The sequence below is a fragment of the Micromys minutus genome, assembly GCF_963924665.1.
Source record: "Micromys minutus genome assembly, chromosome: 30".
In the NCBI taxonomy this organism is placed as follows: domain Eukaryota; kingdom Metazoa; phylum Chordata; class Mammalia; order Rodentia; family Muridae; genus Micromys; species Micromys minutus.
Window position 1 is genome coordinate 14,046,900 of NC_137965.1, and position 19,569 is coordinate 14,066,468.

Sequence of the window (19,569 nt, forward strand, 5' to 3'; positions counted from 1 at the left end):
AAGATAATCAGAAATGAGAATCAAGTCAGTTCTAGCAGGTGCTCATCCTAGGTTTGTCTCTCATCTGTCCTATAGAGTCTGAACCTCCAGGGTTGAGGCCATAGCGCTAGCTATTGAAACAAATGTGGTTCTTACAAAGGCTGACATTTGGGAACCACTGCTCTGCCTATAGAGTATTGTAAACCACCTGAAGAGGACCAAAGAGAGGATCCAGTGTGTAATAGTTAGAATGGCTCTGCAAGCCCTGAGTGAGTATGCCGTTACACGTTACAAAATGATCATTCAGGCTATCTAGGATGATTACGGTAGGAGCTGTAATTGACTGTGTTAAAGGGCAATTATTTATTTAGTTTCACTGATGCTTGTGCCTATGTGAGTTTCTGTGTACTATATGTACATAGGAGTTAGAGGTGGTTGTGAGCTGCCCTATGTGGGTGTTGAGAATCAAACCCAGGTCCTCTGGAAGAGCTGGAAAAACTCTTAACCACTGGAACACACACACTCTCATTCCCTCTCTCTCCCTCCCTCCCCACCCCTCTCTCTCCCTCCCCCCTCTTTCATTTATTCACTCACATATATAATATCCTGACCACAGTTTCCCCTCCCCCGGGCCTCCAGTTCTTCCACCCCAGCAATCCCCCTCTCTCCCAGATGTACCTTTTCCTCATTTCCCATCAGAAAAGAGCAGGCCTCCCATAGCTATGAACTGAACACAGCATCCAAAGTCATAAGAAGACTATGCACAAACTCACATCAAGACTTGAAGAGGCAACTTAGGAGCAGATAAAGGGTTCCAAGAGCAAACATACGACCATAACATACATGCAGAGCACCTAGCTCAGACCCCAAATAGGCTCCATGACGACCACAAAGACATTTGCTCAACTTTGTTCAGAGCAGTTTTATTAATAATAATCAGAAACTGGAGACAGCCTAGATGTCCCTCCACTGAAGAATGAATAAAGAAAATGTGGTGTATTTACTCAGTGGAATATTACTGAGCTGTCAAAAATGTCATCATGAAATGTGCAGGCAAATGGATGGAACTAGAAAAAAAAAATAAATCAACCGGAGGGAGGTAACCCAGACCCAGAAAGACAAACATGATATGTACTCACTAATAAGTGGATGCTAAGCTTTAATGTAACAAATAATCATACTACAATCCATAGACCCTGAAGCCCCTCTTTTCAGTCCTGGTAATTAACGACTTGACAAAAGTAAGCAGTAAGGATGAAGACAGGAGCCATGGACCATCTACACAAATCTATTTTGTTTTAAAAAGCCTCGTAAACAAACAGAGTTCATCGCGGGAAATAACCATATGATGCTCTTAGATGTAGAGGAAGAATCCAATACAGAGGAAAAGGGGCAGAAACAGACAGATGCGGAATAATATCAAAGCAAGGGTAGAGAGAAGATGCCAAGGGCATCTGTTGAGACAGTCTTGAATCAACTTCCTCCGGGTGGGCAGAGCATGAACAGGAAGTTGGGGTGGGAAGAGACTGTTTTAACTTTATATTTATCACATAATAAGTATTGATTAAGATTTCCTGTCCATGTTTAGGGTCTCGATTCACATCACAGACTGATGGCCGTGGTGAGGGCACAACCAGAGATTTTTGTCACGACTCTCTCTTTTTTTAATAAAGTTCAGTTCTCTGCATAGACCACCTCCTGGTTTGGAAAACACGAAGAATTTACAGGAACTGCTCTTCCTATAAGTCATTAGATAACCAGATAAAGAAAATGCTTCAATGTCAAAGTGGCCTCGCTGAAAACGTATCTTCTTGAAAAAAAAAAATGTCAAGAGCCACATGATGTCTAAGACTACAGGATGCTGGAAATGTAAAAGCAGATCTTCAATAGAGTGTTCTGTGATTCACAGCTTACACTTGGCTGCCCCATCTATATAACATAAGTTGCTCTCTAGGTGGAACATAGAATCACCCCAAGATGCTTTCAGCCTACTTGCTGCCGCTCTCGGCTCCTTCCACGCCCACCTCAGGATTCTGTTCCTCGGGCCGAAAGCCACTGCTCTGGGGGAAATATTTCCTCATTGCGGTATTTTTAGAATATTGATTTATTTTTAGTTCCTTAGAACTTATTGAAGCCGTTTCGTTTGTCTACCATCGCTATGTCAACAAATCAGAGTGTTCGTCTCAAAGGAAACTAATCCTGATGGTACAGTTACATCTTCTCCTTGGGACTAGACCCCAGTGTCAACCTCACACGCATGTTTTTTAAAGGATTTCCATCCTGCTCTGGGCATTCTTTAGTTACCTGTAGTTTTTTGTCTAGACCTGAGGTGCCATGGTATTTTCTTTTCCCATGTTCCCCTGTTCACTGGTCTCTTCCTTGCTCAGATCTTGTTTAAGGGTGAACCCCCAACCTCAATTGGTTATTCAATACTAAGTAGTTAGCCCTGGAATCAGATACATAATTGTAACAGCATATTGATTGAGCAGGTTGTATTTGTATTTAGGAATATATGTATGTTTATGTGTGTATGTGTGTGTGTGTGCGTGTGTGTGTGTGTGTGTGTGTGTGAACAAACTTAAAGGAAAAAACATAAATTTGAGACAAAGCAAGGAAAATGCATGTGAGGGGATAAGAGAGAAGAAAGGTAGGGAAATGATGGAATTATGTTTTAATTTTTTAAAAAAAGGCAAAATAAATTGTTTTTAAAAACAAGATGGTTAGCTATACATGCTTGCTACCACATGTGCATGTGATTGATTCCAAGTATTTGATGGTAATATCTATGCACAATAACATTTAATTTGGGGGGGGAGTTCATAAGAAAAGAAATCTATGTTTATATTGTCTATTCTACTGATAAAGAGTAACAATGTATCACATTGCTTATCACAACTTATAATTTTACTCAGTATAAGACTTCCTTAATTAGTTTTATAGGCAGAAGTTAAGTTTGGTCCTTGGGCATTTCAGGGTACTGTCTTTAAATGTGTTTAAGAACTTTGAAAAAAAAATCATTCCTGCATGCTCCCGTCATTTATAAGACAACTTGGGTAGTTAATGGCAGCTTTATGGTGTCTGCTGCTGCAGGTCTCAGGAAAAGCAGTGAGTGGTCACAGCACGGACCACCTAGAGTTTAACATAATGCCTGCTGTAGATTATCAGTGGGCAGGGCTGAAGAATGATGCATGGAACCAACAAGTGTGTCCTGTGGGGACCCTGGAAGAATGTCCTACCTCCCCTCTCCTGTGACTAGCTTTACGGGTTGCTGAAGTCATCCAATCCAATTGTCCATTTGTGTGAATACTCCCCCACGGCACATGCATCTGTGTTCACAGATGTGATCAAATGATCCAGAGCACAGGCTGTGAGTAAATTATACTCTACCGGGCCAGCAGAATTAGTGCAAGGCCTCAGATCCTGTAAAACACGGAATGAGGTCCAAGGCAGTGTGGGTAGTGTGCAGTGTCTTAAGGGCACCGTGACACGTCCATTAGGGATGACTTCCTCTTTCAAGCTAATATAAATTTAGTAAAGTCAATGGGTGAGCACTTAAGTGCTTGTCCTTTGTAAGTTTCAGGAAAAGTATATTTTCTTACAAATTGTGTAATGCATTATATGTATATGCGGGGAGCAGAGGAGAGCATGAAGAAAATGGACCACAAAGACTCATTTATTTGTAATGGCTTATTAAATCTGCTATTTTCAGGTGTTGTTCTTGCACAGAAAAAAAATCTCATTTTTTCCCTCCATTATTTCTTTGAAAGAAATCTTGGGATAGCATCCAGGATTTTAATTTAACATCGATGCCCATATCTGCTACACATGTGCGGGGTTTAACAAGCATGATTAATCGGTAAACCCTCATAGCTTATATGTGTCCTTTTGGTCCAAAGCACATCTTAGTCTCTTAACCTTCTTGAGAAGGGCCATACTACTGAATCTAACTCTCCATTCACATTAATACTGCCACACAAATGACCACATTTATATGTGTAATTATAAACAGACTTATTTTATAGTAATAATATAATATACATTAATATATCTAATATCATATATACATATACATATATACTTTCCTTCAGATAATTAGTATATCCTCAAACCCAAACAAAATAGAGTTTAGATATAAATGCAGTTGAACCAAAACTGCTATTAGTAAATACAACCCACCTGTGTGAATCCATGAAAGAGTGTGATAATACAAGAAAAATATTCCAAAACCTTAAGATAAGAATCCCTATTTATGGGAAGAGCTCTGACTCCTAACCACTAGACCACCAACAGTGTTGTTACTCTAAATGAAGTAAATCACGAGCTCAATGTTTACACTAAACAATAATTAATATTTTTAGACCTAAATTATAGTATCTGCATATTTTATAAGACTTGAAGGCGCAAAAGGCTAACGGGGACAGACCAACACAAACTAAAGTGAATTTTCTCTCAGGGAAACAAAATCCTCCTCCACATGCCTGAGACATGCTTTTATCTGCTCTAGAGAAAGCTTTTGGCTGGAAAGCTGTAAACATGCTCCAGCCGACTTTCAGTTTGGTCCGAAGTCACCCTTTAGCTAGCAGGTGGTGGCCTTGCTAAAATCTTTTTCTCAATCTCCTTCCGGTCTCAGCCTGTTGACTGGAGCCATGTCCCTTGCATGATGCATTTGGTCCAGACATAACTGAAATACTAACCTCCTGCCTGTGCCTAATAGAGAAACAAGCAAACAGACCAACAAAGAACTCTTTGGAGTCCATGGCCTCCAGTCTCCTGGTGCTACTCCCGCCTTAACGTCAGCACAAGACATTCCAGATTGAAGAGCCTGGTGTCTATTCCATGAGCCCCACGTAACTCCAAAGCTATGCCCAACTAAGAAGATGCCTGCCTGGAAACATCACAGTCGCAGTCTGGGAGATCTGCGTCCGCACTGCAGTCCTCTGCCATCCTCAGGGCACGAAAGTCCTCTGCCACCACCATGAAGCTGCCACTTGCAAAAGTCCGGCTCTGCAGAGTGAAAGGTTCAGTCCTTCCTGGGCAAGGAGAGTCTCTCTCTCTCTCCTTGTCTAGGCCAGACGTATGAAAATGCTCTTGGTGGACAAATGGTGCTGGTTGTCTGTTAACATGACACTGGGCAGTCACAAGTGGTCATGTTTCTAAATAAAACCCACATTCATGAGCATGTGCCAGGCCTGATCTCCTGGAATGTAGGCCACGAGGGTAAGAAGGGAAAAGCTCCGTGTAATCTGCCAGGAGGTGCAGGTTACAGGTCTGAAGAAAGGGCCCCGGGGACAGAGACGGCCGCAGACACGGACGGTCAGCTTTGCCGGTGTGCTGCCGTGTACGGCCAACAAAACCCCCACAAACACGGCAGATTTCAGCAGCCAACGGCAGCATTTTCTCCTTCTCTCCCGGGTCCGTCTACCAGCTCAGGGGTATGAGTAACATGAGGTTTAAGGGGTTTGCTGGGAAGAGGGGAAGGATCCTGTGTGGAAAATTATCTGACATCCCCTTTTTAAACAGATGATTTGAGCATGGGAAATAATGAAATAATGAGGAAAATATTTACCTCCACTTAGTGGACCTTTGTCCTTTGTCCAAATAAAAGGTAGTCAAAATAACATTATTTTAAGTTTCTTTGCTTGATGGGATTTCAGAAAACTTTGTTGTATGAGCTTGGGGAATTTTCAAAAACTTTGTGCGCAAACATGTAAGAAATGTGGAGACTACACAAGGTATGGGCTGGTGGTGTGGCTCAGTTGGCAGAGTACTTTCTTAGAGTGTGTGAAACCCTGAGTTTGGTCCCTGGCAATAGGACTCAGTGGTGTATGTCTGTCATCTTAGTCCTGAGAAGATGTTGGCGAGAGGGTCAGAAGTTCAAGGTCATTCTTGATGACATGTGGAGCTCTAGGCTAGCCTGGACTAAATGAGCCCCTGTCTCGGAAAGAACAAAGCAATCTGGGCCAGTGGGACGGCTTAGCAGGTGAAGCCAGCTACTGTGCCTTTGATGGGCTGAGTTCCATTCCTGAGAGAACTCACTCTTGCCAGTTGTGGCATTACCCTGCCCCCACACTACATAGACTATATAAGGAATAAATAAATAATAATAATAATAAAAACCTCCAAAAATATGTGCCAGGTTGTTCTGTTTGGTGAATCAACAGTGTTTGCTGGAAAGGAGGGAGGTCATGAACGGGACTGATGGGCGGACTGGAGACAGGTGTGGAGGAAGTTTATTTGGCCTGTGCACAGTAAACAGGGAAACAAAAAGCTTATGGGAGAGGGAGACTAAATCCAGCAAGGCCTTACGTTTACTCTTATTGTCTGGAGCTCTAATTCTAAAGGTGGCATTTAGAAATGGGCACTACATCTACACAAGAGTTTCCCACGGGAGTCGTTGGCATGAGATGTTTATTGGTGGACCCAGGGGAACACTTTAGAGACTACAGTGTAAAGGGCCCGTGTCTCTCACTGACATACAGCTAGCTGACTCAAGTTTTGTGTGTTTGTGTGTGTGTGTGTGTGTGTGTGTGTGTGTGTGTGTGTGTGTGTGTGTGTGTTGGGGATAGTAAGAAAAAAAGGCAATATCTAGAAAACTCTTACCTGATATATCACACAAATGTGTTATAGCAGACATGACATTGAGGAAAAGTGTCACCCTCTGTGTGATGTTGGCTGGCAGCTGTGCAGAAGCTAAGCCAGCTGCCTACAACTGCATTGTGTTAAAGCCGATTTGAAATATTTTTGGCATAGTGCATCTTCCCTATCTATATCGTTAAAACACTGGGATCCACAAGAGAACTTTAACCAGCTTAATGGAATTATATGGACATGCACATCCATGAGTCAGAATCTGACACACGCTCCCAGAAATCCCCATGGAGGTGACCCAGTGGGAGGTCTTTCTGCAAAGAGCCTTTCTAGCACATGAGGTTTCAATTTCTGCTTCTGAAATATAAGATTTTTATTATCATCTCGGAGACTGTGATTCGAGACTAAACACCACATTGGGATTCTGAACCACTGTGCATTCCCACTGTAGAGGATAATTCCAGGGGAGAGGTGTCTTTTTAGGATGTCCCTGGGCAGGGAGCTCACTGTTATTTTTGGCTCAATTTCTTTCCCTGTAAGCACTGCCACTTTGTAACTGGGGAAGAGACCCTCCAGTTGCTTACAAACAAAGGGACCTCACAGGCTACTCAATTCGTCTGCCACTGAGCCGCACTTCAGCCCTAGCCCCAGCTACTGTTCTCAGGGGTTTGATATACAATGAGCAAACAGACCATGTTACCTTCTTAGCATCTACATCTTAATGTGAAGGAAGGAGTACTTACTCCATGGCTTCCTTTTTTCATGTAAAATAACCACATGCAGAAGTCATATCAACATTGGAACTGAGGCCACCGGCCCTCATGTTTTCCCTTTATGGCTACCATCCCTTTTATTCCCATAGCCTGTCTACAAAATACATGGAATACAGTCTGCCTCTGCAACATGAGGCGTAATTATGGTCCCCATTATGGCTAAGCAGGGAGTTCTAGTATTTGTGAATGGGCAAAGTGAAAACAGTCTGCCTCTCACACCCATACAATACAGATGTGCTTGCTCTTTTTTCCCCCACTGCAGATAAGAACACCCTCTAGAAATATCAATGGAGTAGATGTTCTGCCCCATAGGTGCTGGAATACCCATAGAGAATTCCACACTTTTTCACTCTCCCTAAATTCACTGGAAGCTAATGAAAGTGTCATCCACGGGAACAGAAGGAAAGAGGCGTTGTTACCCCGTGCAGCACAGAGACTTAGGAAGAGGGAGTTAGGTAGTACGTCCTATTTAGCTCCATACTTCTCAACCAAAGGTCATGACACCTTTGGAAAACCTTTAACTAAAAATATTTACACTACAATTCATAACAGCAGCAAAATTACAGTTATGCAGTAGCAACAACAACAACAAAAAAATAATCTCATGGTTGGGGAAATGGGTAAAAGCATTGGGAAGGTTGAGGACTGCTGTCACGGTTTGTATATGCTTGGCCGGGGGAGTGGCACTATTTGGAGGTGTGGCCGTGTTAGAGTAAATATAGACTGGCTGGAGTAGGTGTGTCACTGTAGGGGATGGGCATTAAGACCCTCATTGTAGGTGCCTGGAAGTCAGTCTCCTAGCAGCCTTCAGATGAAGATGTAGAACTCTCAGCTCCTCCTGCACCATGCCTGCCTGGATGCTGCCACGCTCCCACCTTGATGATAATGGACTGAACCTCTGGACCTGTGAGCCAGCCCCAATTAAATGTGGTCTTTACCTTCTAATTGGGACTCCTAGTTGGGGCCATTTCTGGTGTGGGTGAGGCTCCAAGAAGGCCCAGACTCACTCTTAACTGCCCGTACATAGAGAAGGAGAACGAGCAAGTCGGGCTCAAAGTCCAGCCAGCCCCTAGCCACCAAGTAGGAAAAGAATGGGACTGAGAAGCGAGGCCGGGGCAGGCCACGCAAGCAGCCTTCAAAGGAACCCAGTGAAGTGCCAACTCTGAAGAGACCTCGGGGCCAACCAAAGGGAAGCAAGAATAAGGGCACCACCAAGACAAGGCCACTTCAACTCCTGGGAGGAAACCAAGGAACAGACCCAAGAAAGTGGAGAAAGAGGAAGAGGAGGAGCAGTGACAACTCGCAGTGCCCCCTGCTCCTTAGCCACCAAGGAGCAGTTTTCCCCTGGGACTGGAAGCCCTGCCCCCACTGCACACTTCCGCACCAGGCACCAGCTGCAGGCTCTGGGAACAGGATTTGGCTCAGTCCCTGTGCTCTCCTCCCCAACGGACCTGCCCCCTCCCAACAAGGCTAACTCCCCACTTAGCTGCAGCCTGGCCTGCTGTGCACCTCCCTCAGGGCCCTTGCTCTTTGGGCGCTTTGTTTTGAGGGTCCCTCTGCCCAGCTATTCCTGGCTTCCCTGTAGAGGGTCCTGGGAGCATTCCCTGGCCTTAAGGGGCCCCAGTCCCATCTCATTCTGACAAGCCCCAGGTAGCAGCAGTGTGGTCAGTGCCAGGAATGCTCAGATCCCAGCATGTCCCCCACCAAAGTGTCACAGTGTGGGTTTCTCAGTCCCTTCCGCCCCACCCTACTGAGATCCTGCACTAGGTTGGCTGAGCCCCTTGGACAACAGGAAGTAGGATGATATTGGCTCCACCTACTTTGCTGCTCTCTCCTGGGACAGACAGATGGGCTGGGGGTAACTGCCCACCTCCAGAATGAGATCCTATCTCCCTTCCACCTAAGGCAACACTCCTCCCCCACAATACTCTAGGCTATTCCTCCAACAGGGCACTAAGGAGCTAGCCTTGTCCCCTACTTCCTTTTGTTCCTCCTTGTCCCCCAAGGTTCTGGTTCCATCTTTTCCTCTGTTCACAAACTATCTCTGGCCAGTTGTATTGTTTTTTGTTTGTTTGTTTTGTTTTGTTTTTGGTTCAGTGTTCATTCTTAAACACCCACCATTGCTGCTGCTATCAGTGCCAGATGTTTATCCTCCCGATTTTGCCTGTATCACACCCCCCCACACACACACAATATACTCTAGGGGAAGGGGAGGGCTAGGGCGCAGGAGGCTGGTTACTGACTACCCCACACTAGGGAAGATGGGACCCTGCCCCATGGATGCTACAGCAGAATGAGGAGGGGACCCACTGTGATGGGAAAAGGGTATAGGACCACCTCCCCTTGGGGAAGGAGGGGTGGCCAGTATTTGTCCTATCCTGGGGCTTCCCCTCTGGTTTCCTATTTGCAGTTACTTGAATAAAAGAAAAAAAAAATGTCTTTATGAGAGTTGCCTTGGTCATGGTATCTGTTCACAGCAGTAAAACCCTAACTAAGACAACCACTGCATTGGGAAGAATGATAACCACTTCTTTAGCTGAAATGAATGAGAACAAAGAATTAACAGGCTTTACCATCCCCCTGCAGGCCTGATCCTGACTCCCCCCATTCCTTTGCCCATTCCCTCTTCAGAGAGCCAGGAGAATGAATAAGAATCTAGAACTGCATTCAGACAAAGGGGGATCTCTAGGAAGGCCCAGAGACCTGGGGTTGGGGGAAGCTCCAGGAGACAATATGGGTGACCTGAGCTGAGATGGTCCAGATATGGAACCTAAAGAAGCCACATCCGGAAGCCTTGCAGGACCCCTACTAGAAGGATAAGGACACCAACCCACCCAAAACTTTTGACACAAAATTCGTCCTGTCTAAAAGAAATACAGTGACAAAGATGGAGCAGACACTGAAGGAATGGGCAAGTAATAACCAGCCCAACTTGAGGCCCATCCCACGGGCAAACAGCAATCCCTGACACTAATGATACGCTCTTATACTTGCAGAAGGAAGCCTAGAATAAACTGTCCCCTGAGAAACTCCACCCAGCAGGTGACTGAAACAGATTCAGATGCCCACAGACAAACACTGGATGGAGCTCTGGGACTTTAATGGAACAGTTGGGGGAAAGGATTGAAGGTGCTGGAGGGGATAGAAACTCCACAGGAGGATACACAGTCAACTAACCTAAGCCCCTGGGGGCTCTCAAAGACTGAGCCACACCAACCAAAGGGCGTTCACGGGTTAGACGGAGGCCCCTGGCACATATATAGCAAAAGTGCAATTCAGTCTCCATGTGAGTTCCCCAACAACTGAAGCAGGAAGGGGGAAGCTGTCCCTAAAGCTGTCGCCTGCCTGTGGACCCCGTTCCCCTAACTGGGCTGCCTTGTCTGGCCTCAGATGGAGAGAATGTGCCTAGCCCTGCAGAGACTTGATGTGTCAGGTCATGGGGATGCCCAGGCATGGGAGATACTCTCTTAGAAAAGGAGGGGATGGGGGCTCTGTGAGGGGTTTGAGGAGCAGCGATTGGGATGTAAAACTAAATAAATTAGTTAATTAAAAACAGAAAACAAAAACAAGCAAAAGGAGCATCTAAGTAAACAGAACCGACTTCCCCCTACTGGCGTCCAGCTGCACCTGCTACACCTGCTGCACCTGCTGCACCTGCTGCACCTGCTACAGCTGCTGCTGCTTACCTGGCTGCAATGAGGTCCAGAAGATGTTGCCACCTGTCGTTCACCTTGCTGAGCTTGTACTGAATCTCAGAGGCTTTGCTCTCATGGCTGGCTTTTGCCAGCCGTTCTCCCATTTGCTGGAGTTGTATTTTGTTCTCCTGGGCAACAGCAATTTCCTCTTGATAGTCCTGCACGATAAAAAGCAGTCACAAAGGTCAAAGGGCATGATCTTCTTAATGTATTCACCTGGCACCTCTGGAAATGTGCTAGTTACAGTTTCTAGAGTTTGGATGGAGTTTGCGAGCAGCGGTTCCCGTGCACAAGAATTAATATCGCCTATTGCTCCTGATAACGTGGGGGGGTCCAGAGTCAATTATTATGCATATTTTCTGAAAGCAACTGTAAAGCACTTTCTACTTACTTTAAAGGGCACCAGATTGGCATGATGGCTTATGGCTATAATGCTCCTGCTTGGGAGGTAGAGGCAGGAAAATCATGAGTTCAAGATCTTTCTCAGGGACACAGTGAGTTTGAGACTGTCCTGGGATACAGGGATACAGGAGTATCTTTCTCCAAAAAAAATTAAATAAATAAAAACCCACAAAGATATATAGATATAATAAAAAGAAAGTGTGGCTTTGTGGAGTGGCTCAAGGGTAGGTGGCTTCCCTAGTGCTATAATGAGGACTGAAGTTTTAAGCTCTAGCCCTACAAAAAGAAACAAACCCCATGTAATAAAGAAATATGCATAGACACAAAGCCTTGACTTGGAAGAGTTAACACTAGAAAATAAAACTGCTGTAATCACTAAATGATTTGTCGCATGCTCAGATTCAGCTGAGGAACAAGCAGCTAATACCAGGCAGAAGAGACATGGGCACACACACGTGTGCATGTCCGTGCCACCATTATATATGTGCATACATGAGTGTGTGCCTATGTGCTTACTTCTGTGCATCTTGCCAGCTATGAAGACTTTATTCATATCACGCCAGTCATGGTCTTTGTGCAGAATATTTTGAGTTCCTTTATTTTAGAGGAATCTCCTGCCACAAAAGTTAGTTCTCAAGATTAGTGATCATTCATTTCAGCAGGGGAGTGGGTCCCACACCTTGGCTTATTCAGTCTCTGTGGTGGCTCCTCCTAAAAACTGGTTAACAGGGATGTTGTGTGGTCTGTTTGTGGGGAAGAGAGGTAAAACCTTAAGACAGATTCCAGTTTTAGGATCAACTTTGCAACTTTGTTACACAGCAGATTGTGTCTTGGGAAAATAATAAGTGAGGGAAAATGGCTCCTCAGGTAAAGCATAGATGGGAAGCTCAGAGTTTGGACTTCCTAGAACCCATGTTGCATCAAGCTTTGCATGTAATTCCTCAGTGCCAAGGAAGAAACTGGGTCTCTAGAGCCAAGTGGTTAGCTAGACTAGCTGAATATGTGAGTTATGGGTGTTGTAGGATATTTAATCACACTGTGAAACACAAGATTATGTTATTTTTTTATTTTTTAAGATTAAGTTATTTACTAAGCAAAAAAAAAAAAAAAAAAAAAAAAAAAATACCCTGTTTCCTGTTGCGGTGTGGATCACCCTTAGTATACATCTTTAATTCCAAACAGTGAAGGTAAAGTTAGTTTGCAGAAGGAGGCAGCCATGCTTGAAAGTGATGTCTACTTGAGGGGCAGACAAAGTGACAAACCAGAATGGGATCTGTCCAACTCATGAGAACAGAGAAGAAAGGGAGGCTACTTGAGGGGGTCATGCAGAGAGGAAAGAGGGCAGTTTTACCAGGACAGTTGTCCAGAGACAGGGTATATAAAGAGAACAAGGTAGACACAGGGAAAGACAGAATAAGCCAGAGAATGAGAAGGAGCCAGAAGATTAGAACAGGTTGCCAGTGTTAAAGACCAAGTTGAGTAATTCACCAGATGCCAAGAGAGAAATCAGATGGAATCAGCATGGAGAGAAGTTCTGAGCCAGAACAGCTGAGTTGAACAGACTTCAGAAAGAACAGGTAAGATTATTCAGCAGCAAGTCCCCGAGGCTGAAAACATTCCAGGCCTAAATAAAATTGTAAGGAGGCTAGAGGCTTCTAGGCCTAGGCTAGCAGACATAGGCAGTAAGCCTTCAGGACAACAATTACATCGGGTGAATAAAAGACACATCTACAAATGGGTTCAACTGATATACTCTAACTCAATTGAGAAGACCACTAATTTCAACCCCTGGCCTCCATAAGCCCATACATACACATGTATACTCACATGCAAAGATGCATAGACACGCATGCATGTACATCACCCAGATATGCACATACAAAAAACTAAATTTAAGAACACATGAAGATAGGTCTTAGGTGTACATTTTAACCCTTCCTCTAAAGTTACCCTCTAAACCATGTATTTAAGAAAGAGGGGCCTCGGGCTGGAGAGATGGCTCAGTGGTTAAAAACACTGACTGCTCATCCAGAGGTCCTGAGTTCAATTCCCAGCAACCACATGGTGCCTCACAACCATCTGTAATGGGTTCCAATGCCCTCTTCTGGTGTCTGAAGACAGCAACAGTGTACCCACATATATAAAAACAAATAAATCTTTAAAAAATAAATATATAAGTAAAATTTTAAAAAAGGAAAGGGGACCTGAGAAAAGATGGCAGGTGGGGCCCCCATGAGCTGAGTGCCCTGGGCAATGCTTAGGACTCCTCAACACTGCCAACCCACCTCGTCATGTTATTTCAACACACAGGGGTCCAAACACCAAAACATTGAACGCATTTGTTCATGTTTAACATTTTGTCATAAAATGGGGATGATTTTTATTGAGAAATGTTGATTTCCAAAGAACGACTCTACATTTTAAAATGCACCTATAGGAAAACTGTCCCCTTGGGTTGTCATTTAAATTAAGTGGCTTGTGTCGATGCCAATGGACGGTAATCGCTGGCCTCTAGTAATCTGTCACTTCTTTTTCCTTACACTGTTGAAGTCGCCGAGCCTGTCTCAGTATTCAGCGATGCTTCACATTTACAAGGGAGAGGAGGATGGCCTTTTCAGTTCCACCACTTACTTTATAGACAAACGAGTAGAAGGAACATTTCAAAGAGTGTTCCTTGTGTGACTTTTCTTTCCTTTCTTTGCTTTGCAGCGCTGGGATTAGACCAATGGCTGCATGTATACGAAGGATGTACTTCAGGACTAAGCTATGTCCTCAGTACCAATCCCTCCTCCCTCTTCCATTTTACCCTTTATTATAAATAGGTCTTACTAAGTTGCCTTGAGCTAACCTTGTACCCCCAGGGAGCCCATGCACATGAGATATTTCTGCCTCAGGCTGACAAGTAGCTAAAATGACAGGCTCAAACCACCAGGTTGACTTGCTCAAAGAGGATCTCGGGCATCCCACCAAATACTATAATAAAATCATCCACATGAGAGACTAAAGTTTTAGTAAAATATAAAGTTTGACTGTATTTTGTTCTAGCGAGTGTTTTTCCATTCCCAAAATATACATTCTGGATTTCCATAGTGAAAAGCCATGAGAATATAAACACACCTAACGAAGAATTACTCTTTTGAAAATTTTTATGGTAACTAGTGTATTAGTCCTGCCTAGCACAACATTCTTTGAAACCTAGCAACCAGCAAAGCCCCACTGTTAGCAGATGCTGCGATGAAACTTGTATTATCTTAGCCCAGAAATAAGCGGTTCTGGTCTCAAATAATCAAATTGATTACTCATGAGAGTTCTCATTTTTATGTAGAAAACTAATATAGTTATCAGTGCTATGTGCTGGCTTTGGAGTTTATCTTTTCTCACAAGTGTGTGCATTGAGAAAGATAGATTTTCCTAATAATCACTTGTGTGGCTTTTCAGAATGAGTAAAGTCATCATGTGTGTATTCAAGATGCATGTTCATGAGAAGGCAGACACTGCTGTGGATGTGGGGTCCACAGTAATGAACAAGACAGACAATGCCTATGTCCCAGGGAGGTCTGCAGCCTAATGAGGCTGTTCCTCCAGACAGACAGCCGACAGGTAACCGTAAGAAACACACCATATGTGTGCTAGTGAGAGACAGTAACTGACACGCTGATGGAATTATTTGCCCCCAAATGTAGAAACTTCACTGAAACCAACACAGATAATTTAAAATTATGAGTCAGTTTGGTGAACCCTGCATAGAGGGAAAAAAATGTCCTGGATCAAAACAAACCCACAAAATAATCTAATAATGCAGACACTACTGAACAACGGGAATCCAGCACTCCCAGGAAGGCCTTCATTTTTATTGATGGCCTATAGATCATATCTTCTAGGGGAAACTTTCAGTTTAACTCGCCCTAACGATTTTTCTTTTTAATTCCTCTGTAGTAATGTCTCTCTCTACAAACCAACCCAGAGGATCAAAATGAGAGGAGCATGGTGTGTGTAAATGAGCCCTCCAGGACAAAAAGCAGAGCGTTGATTACCTCACGAAGTAAACCCACCCTGTAAATTCTGCATGGAAAGTTGGCCTTTCCATGCAGGTCTGTTGTATGTTACAAAGCTGAGGCTTAATGCATCGTCCTCCTTAGACAGGACAGTGATTGAGATGGGGTCTTATGTTCAAAGCACAGGGGGAGCACTGGAAAGACGGGAGCCCAGGCTGCCTCGGGCTTCTCACCTTCTTGAGTTTTTCTATCATCTCTTCAATGAGGATGTCTCCGTTCTGAGAGACTTTGCCCTCCATCTGCGTCAGCCATTCACAGAGTTCTTTGTTCTTCTCGCTGAAGACAGCCCACTCGTTCAGGCGCTCGCTCACTTGCTGTCTTCTCAGGGAGACCTGGGAAGTTTAGAATGGGATGGCTGTGAGAAGGGGCAGCAGAGGGGAGAGAGCAACTCCTAACCTGGGAGGAAAGAGTGAGCCAAAGTGGGCAAGGGCTGGGCGTTTCTGCAAGCTACTGTTTCCTGAAACGTGGAATTTGCTTATGTCAACTACGACAACAAACCAGAGCAAAGGACGGAGAAAAGGCTCAGGCCAATGGCTGCGCTTGCAGAGAGCCCAGGTTCACCTCATACCCACAGGATGGCTCACAACCCTCTGGAGCTCTAGTTCTGAGGGATCTGATGCCCTTGGCTGGCCTGCACAAGCGCCAGGAATACATCCGGTATATTTCTATCCATTCAAACAAATACTCATGCATGTAAAACACCAATAAGTACACGTTTTGTTTTTTGTTTTTGTTTTTTGTTTGTTTGTTTTTGTAGTAGTAGAGGGGAAGGCAGACAGAATGGAATAGAGAGGAAAGGTCAGTTGAGACTCCAATATCAGGAGAGCATGACAAGGGGTTTCTAAGAGCATCCACAGAAAATGAACCCTGGACCCTGGGGTTCAGCTCTGCCCTGACCATTTTACCCCTAGCAGGCTCCTACATATTTCCATTTAGATAGATTTTTCACTTATTTTTTCTCATTTCCTCTTCTTCTTCTTTTTTTTTTTTTTTTTTTTTTTTTTTTGGTACAATTTGGGTTTTCATTGTACAGTTTTTAGCTTTTAATCTTTTAAACATAATCAAAATTTCCCATTAAACTTGTACAGAGCACAATATATATAATAAAAAAAGACATAGAAGAATATACAAGCTGAGTATCCTTTATATGGAATCACGAGGACCAAGAAGGTTTTTTTTCTTTTGTTCTTGTTATGTTTTTTGTCTGTTTTTGTTTTAGCTTCATTGAGACATAACTCACCTAACACAATCTGAGTGGTGTCTTGTATATTCAGAATTGTACAACTATGACCACAACCGATTTTAGAATATTTTTATGACCCAAGCCCCAACCAACAGTGCTGTCAGCAGTGTGGTACTCGGTCTTGATGGATTATGGACTTATCTACAAGGCACGCCTCTGGCACCTACCCCTGTTTGTGATTGGCTAAAGGGGAAAGACCCGCCCTTGCAATGGATGGTACTTTCTACTCATCAGCCCAGATAGAAAGAGGTCTCCGGAATTCGGAGCAGCGACGCCAGGTATGGCTTTGAATCTGCTTCCTGAGTGAGTGAGGCTATCCCTGTGCCTGCGCTGTCCACTGATACACTATTCCAGACCTTTCAGCTCTCTGGTGTGAGGTGAAAGCCAGCCTCTCTCCGGAGAACTCCTCCAGCCCTGAATTGCCGCCGCCCAGGCATGTAGCTTCATTTAACTAAGTAGTTTTGGGGTTTACTGTTTGTTTCCTGAGTCTATGCAGTGTGCAGCCAGGGGTGTCATACTACCCAACTCCTCTGTATGAGCAATTAAATCACCTTTTATAACACACGTGTTTTCTCTGTCTCTGTCTGTCTCTGTCTCTGTCTCTGTCTCTGTCTCTCTCTCTCTCTCTCTCTCATTCCTACAGCATTAGACAGGGGTGGTGTAGGGAGGATGCAGCTAAAACTCTCAGGATTGATAACTCCCCTCTCTAAAGAAAAGAAGTTCCCTCTTTCAAAGAGTTGGGATGGTTTTGTCTCCCTTTGAGTAACTTCCTCCATATGTTGACCATGATCCAAAAACATATGCCTAGACTCCCCCTTCACCAACATCCACAGAGAAGGGGGTCACATGATAAAAGAAAATCAACTATTTCTTTGAGAGCTTGGCAAACCCAGAGTGAGTTAGAGAGTTTAAGTGATTGGCTTTTGGTTAGTCAAAGGCAGGATCAGTAAAACTGAATTCTTTGATAGTGGCTGTAATGTCCAGAGGCAGCTAAGACTCGAGGCCCATCTCTACCACTCTGCCACTGAAAACAGAGCAACTTACTCATCTTCTATGGGCCTTCCTCTCCTCATTTGACACTGCATTGTCGCCAAACACTAGTATTTAGTGTTTGTAACAATCACCTTTCGTGTGTCAAGTGCTGCACTCTAAACATATTCCAGGATGGGTGTGCTGACAGGAAGACGCAAGCAAGCAAAAACTCAGAAAGAGCTGTCCAACACCACAGGTTTGACAACGCTCTGTGTTAGTCTGTTTTTGTTTTTCTTTCCTCTCCTTAGCATTCACGTGTTTAATGTCTCTAAGGGAGCAGAGTGGATAAGCATCCTTTCTGTTTGTCTCACAACATGAAGATACTACTTCCATTTATTTACTTGTGGAGCTATGACTGAAAAATAAAAAGAACAAAACAAAATGTAAACATGTGGGCTGCATGCATTGGGTGTAAGCCAGGGCCCAAATCTTTTTTGCAAACATGCAGATTCCTAAGAAGTGTGGCATTTGGTGTTGCTTATAAACTAAATATTTAAGTTATATATAAGTGAACCATCCCCCCCCCCCCTTTGTATTCAGCTGAAACCCTAAAATTTACCAGCTCAGCACAAATTCACATTTTCTTAAGGGTACAGCTGTCTTATCTTTGCCTCCAGAGTAAGACAGCTGAACAGGAAGTGTATTTATTTCTAACAGTAAGTATTTTTATCAAGACATTGTGGGTGTAAACACACACACACACAGGTGTACACGCACTGAGCAATTCTCGAGGTGCAGTGTTATATGTTTACATCACAGCTAGGATCACACATGGTTCTTCATAAGCAACAGAAGAAGGAGAGCAATAGAATGCACATCTAAGCTACACCAGATCCCCTGGGCAGCTGAAAAGCCAGCCTCTTTGTGCTTTTATTCTGATGCTCCAAAGCTTCTACTTAAAGCTGGCTTCCTCGTCTGTGAACCCAGTTACTCCCTTCTTCATGTCAGCTGCTTCAAAAGGAGCAGAGCAGACGGTCTCCTCTTTAGCTGGCATAATGCCATCTGTGTTCTGCTGAGTTTGTTGACTTTGATGAGGAGCTGAGCATAGGCTTGTTTCCTGTTGTAGTTTCACACTTGACAGAAGTTGACCGGAAATGACAAACTCAAGAACTACTGAGGCCTCTAGGTCCCCCTTCTCCAGAATTATTCCATCCTGGCACCTGGCCATACCGAAAGCTACCTTCTGGCTGGTTTAAATAATCAAATGTAGGCTGGACAGAAACAGGATAATTACATGTTAGTTTTATACTTCAAGAGTCCGGCAGAGGAAGATTCTAGAAGCACATTCTACAACTCTGTCTGGTTTTGGTCTGCTCATAGGTACAGTGTATAAATCTCCTCAGAGCGTTATCATGTGGCCAAACACCACTTTCAAGCTGTAATTTCAAGCAGATATATTATGTCTAGTGGGCAGTTTTAGAATGTATGAATGCCTATCTTAACTAGTAATAACAGCACTTTCATGGCATGATTTGATTTGAATGTCTGACTTAATTAGTAATAATAATACTTTCATGGAATGATTTGATTTGCCTGAATGAGAAATCATCATCATATGGCCATCATTTTTCTCATCTCCAAAATATGATAATTCTGACACTGTTTTCTGCTTCATAGAACCTAAGTATTAGGACACACACAGGAAGACATGATCCTCATTATTCCCCATAGGCAAACAACACTTAGCTGCCATAGGCATTGGCTTGTCCAAAGAAATGGCCTTTGCATCTAAAAACATCAAAGTCTTGGGATCAACTACAACTAATAAGAAAAGAAGACATCCCCCATGACAGCACATAACC

General features: G+C 43.8%; 1 protein-coding gene across 9 annotated transcripts in view; it reads right to left on the bottom strand.

Annotated features, from left to right (window-relative positions):
- The window catches only part of SYNE1 (spectrin repeat containing nuclear envelope protein 1), a gene marked incomplete at its 5' end in the record, with an annotated part of 433,140 nt that overhangs the window by 40,817 nt on the left and 372,754 nt on the right, over positions 1-19,569 (bottom strand). For all 9 annotated transcript variants that reach the window (XM_080941779.1, XM_080941780.1, XM_080941776.1 and 6 more), the window contains 2 exons: positions 11,027-11,193; positions 15,666-15,824. In XM_080941779.1, the coding sequence (XP_080797905.1) occupies positions 11,027-11,193; positions 15,666-15,824 (326 nt within the window). The remainder of the gene's footprint in view (positions 1-11,026; positions 11,194-15,665; positions 15,825-19,569) is intronic.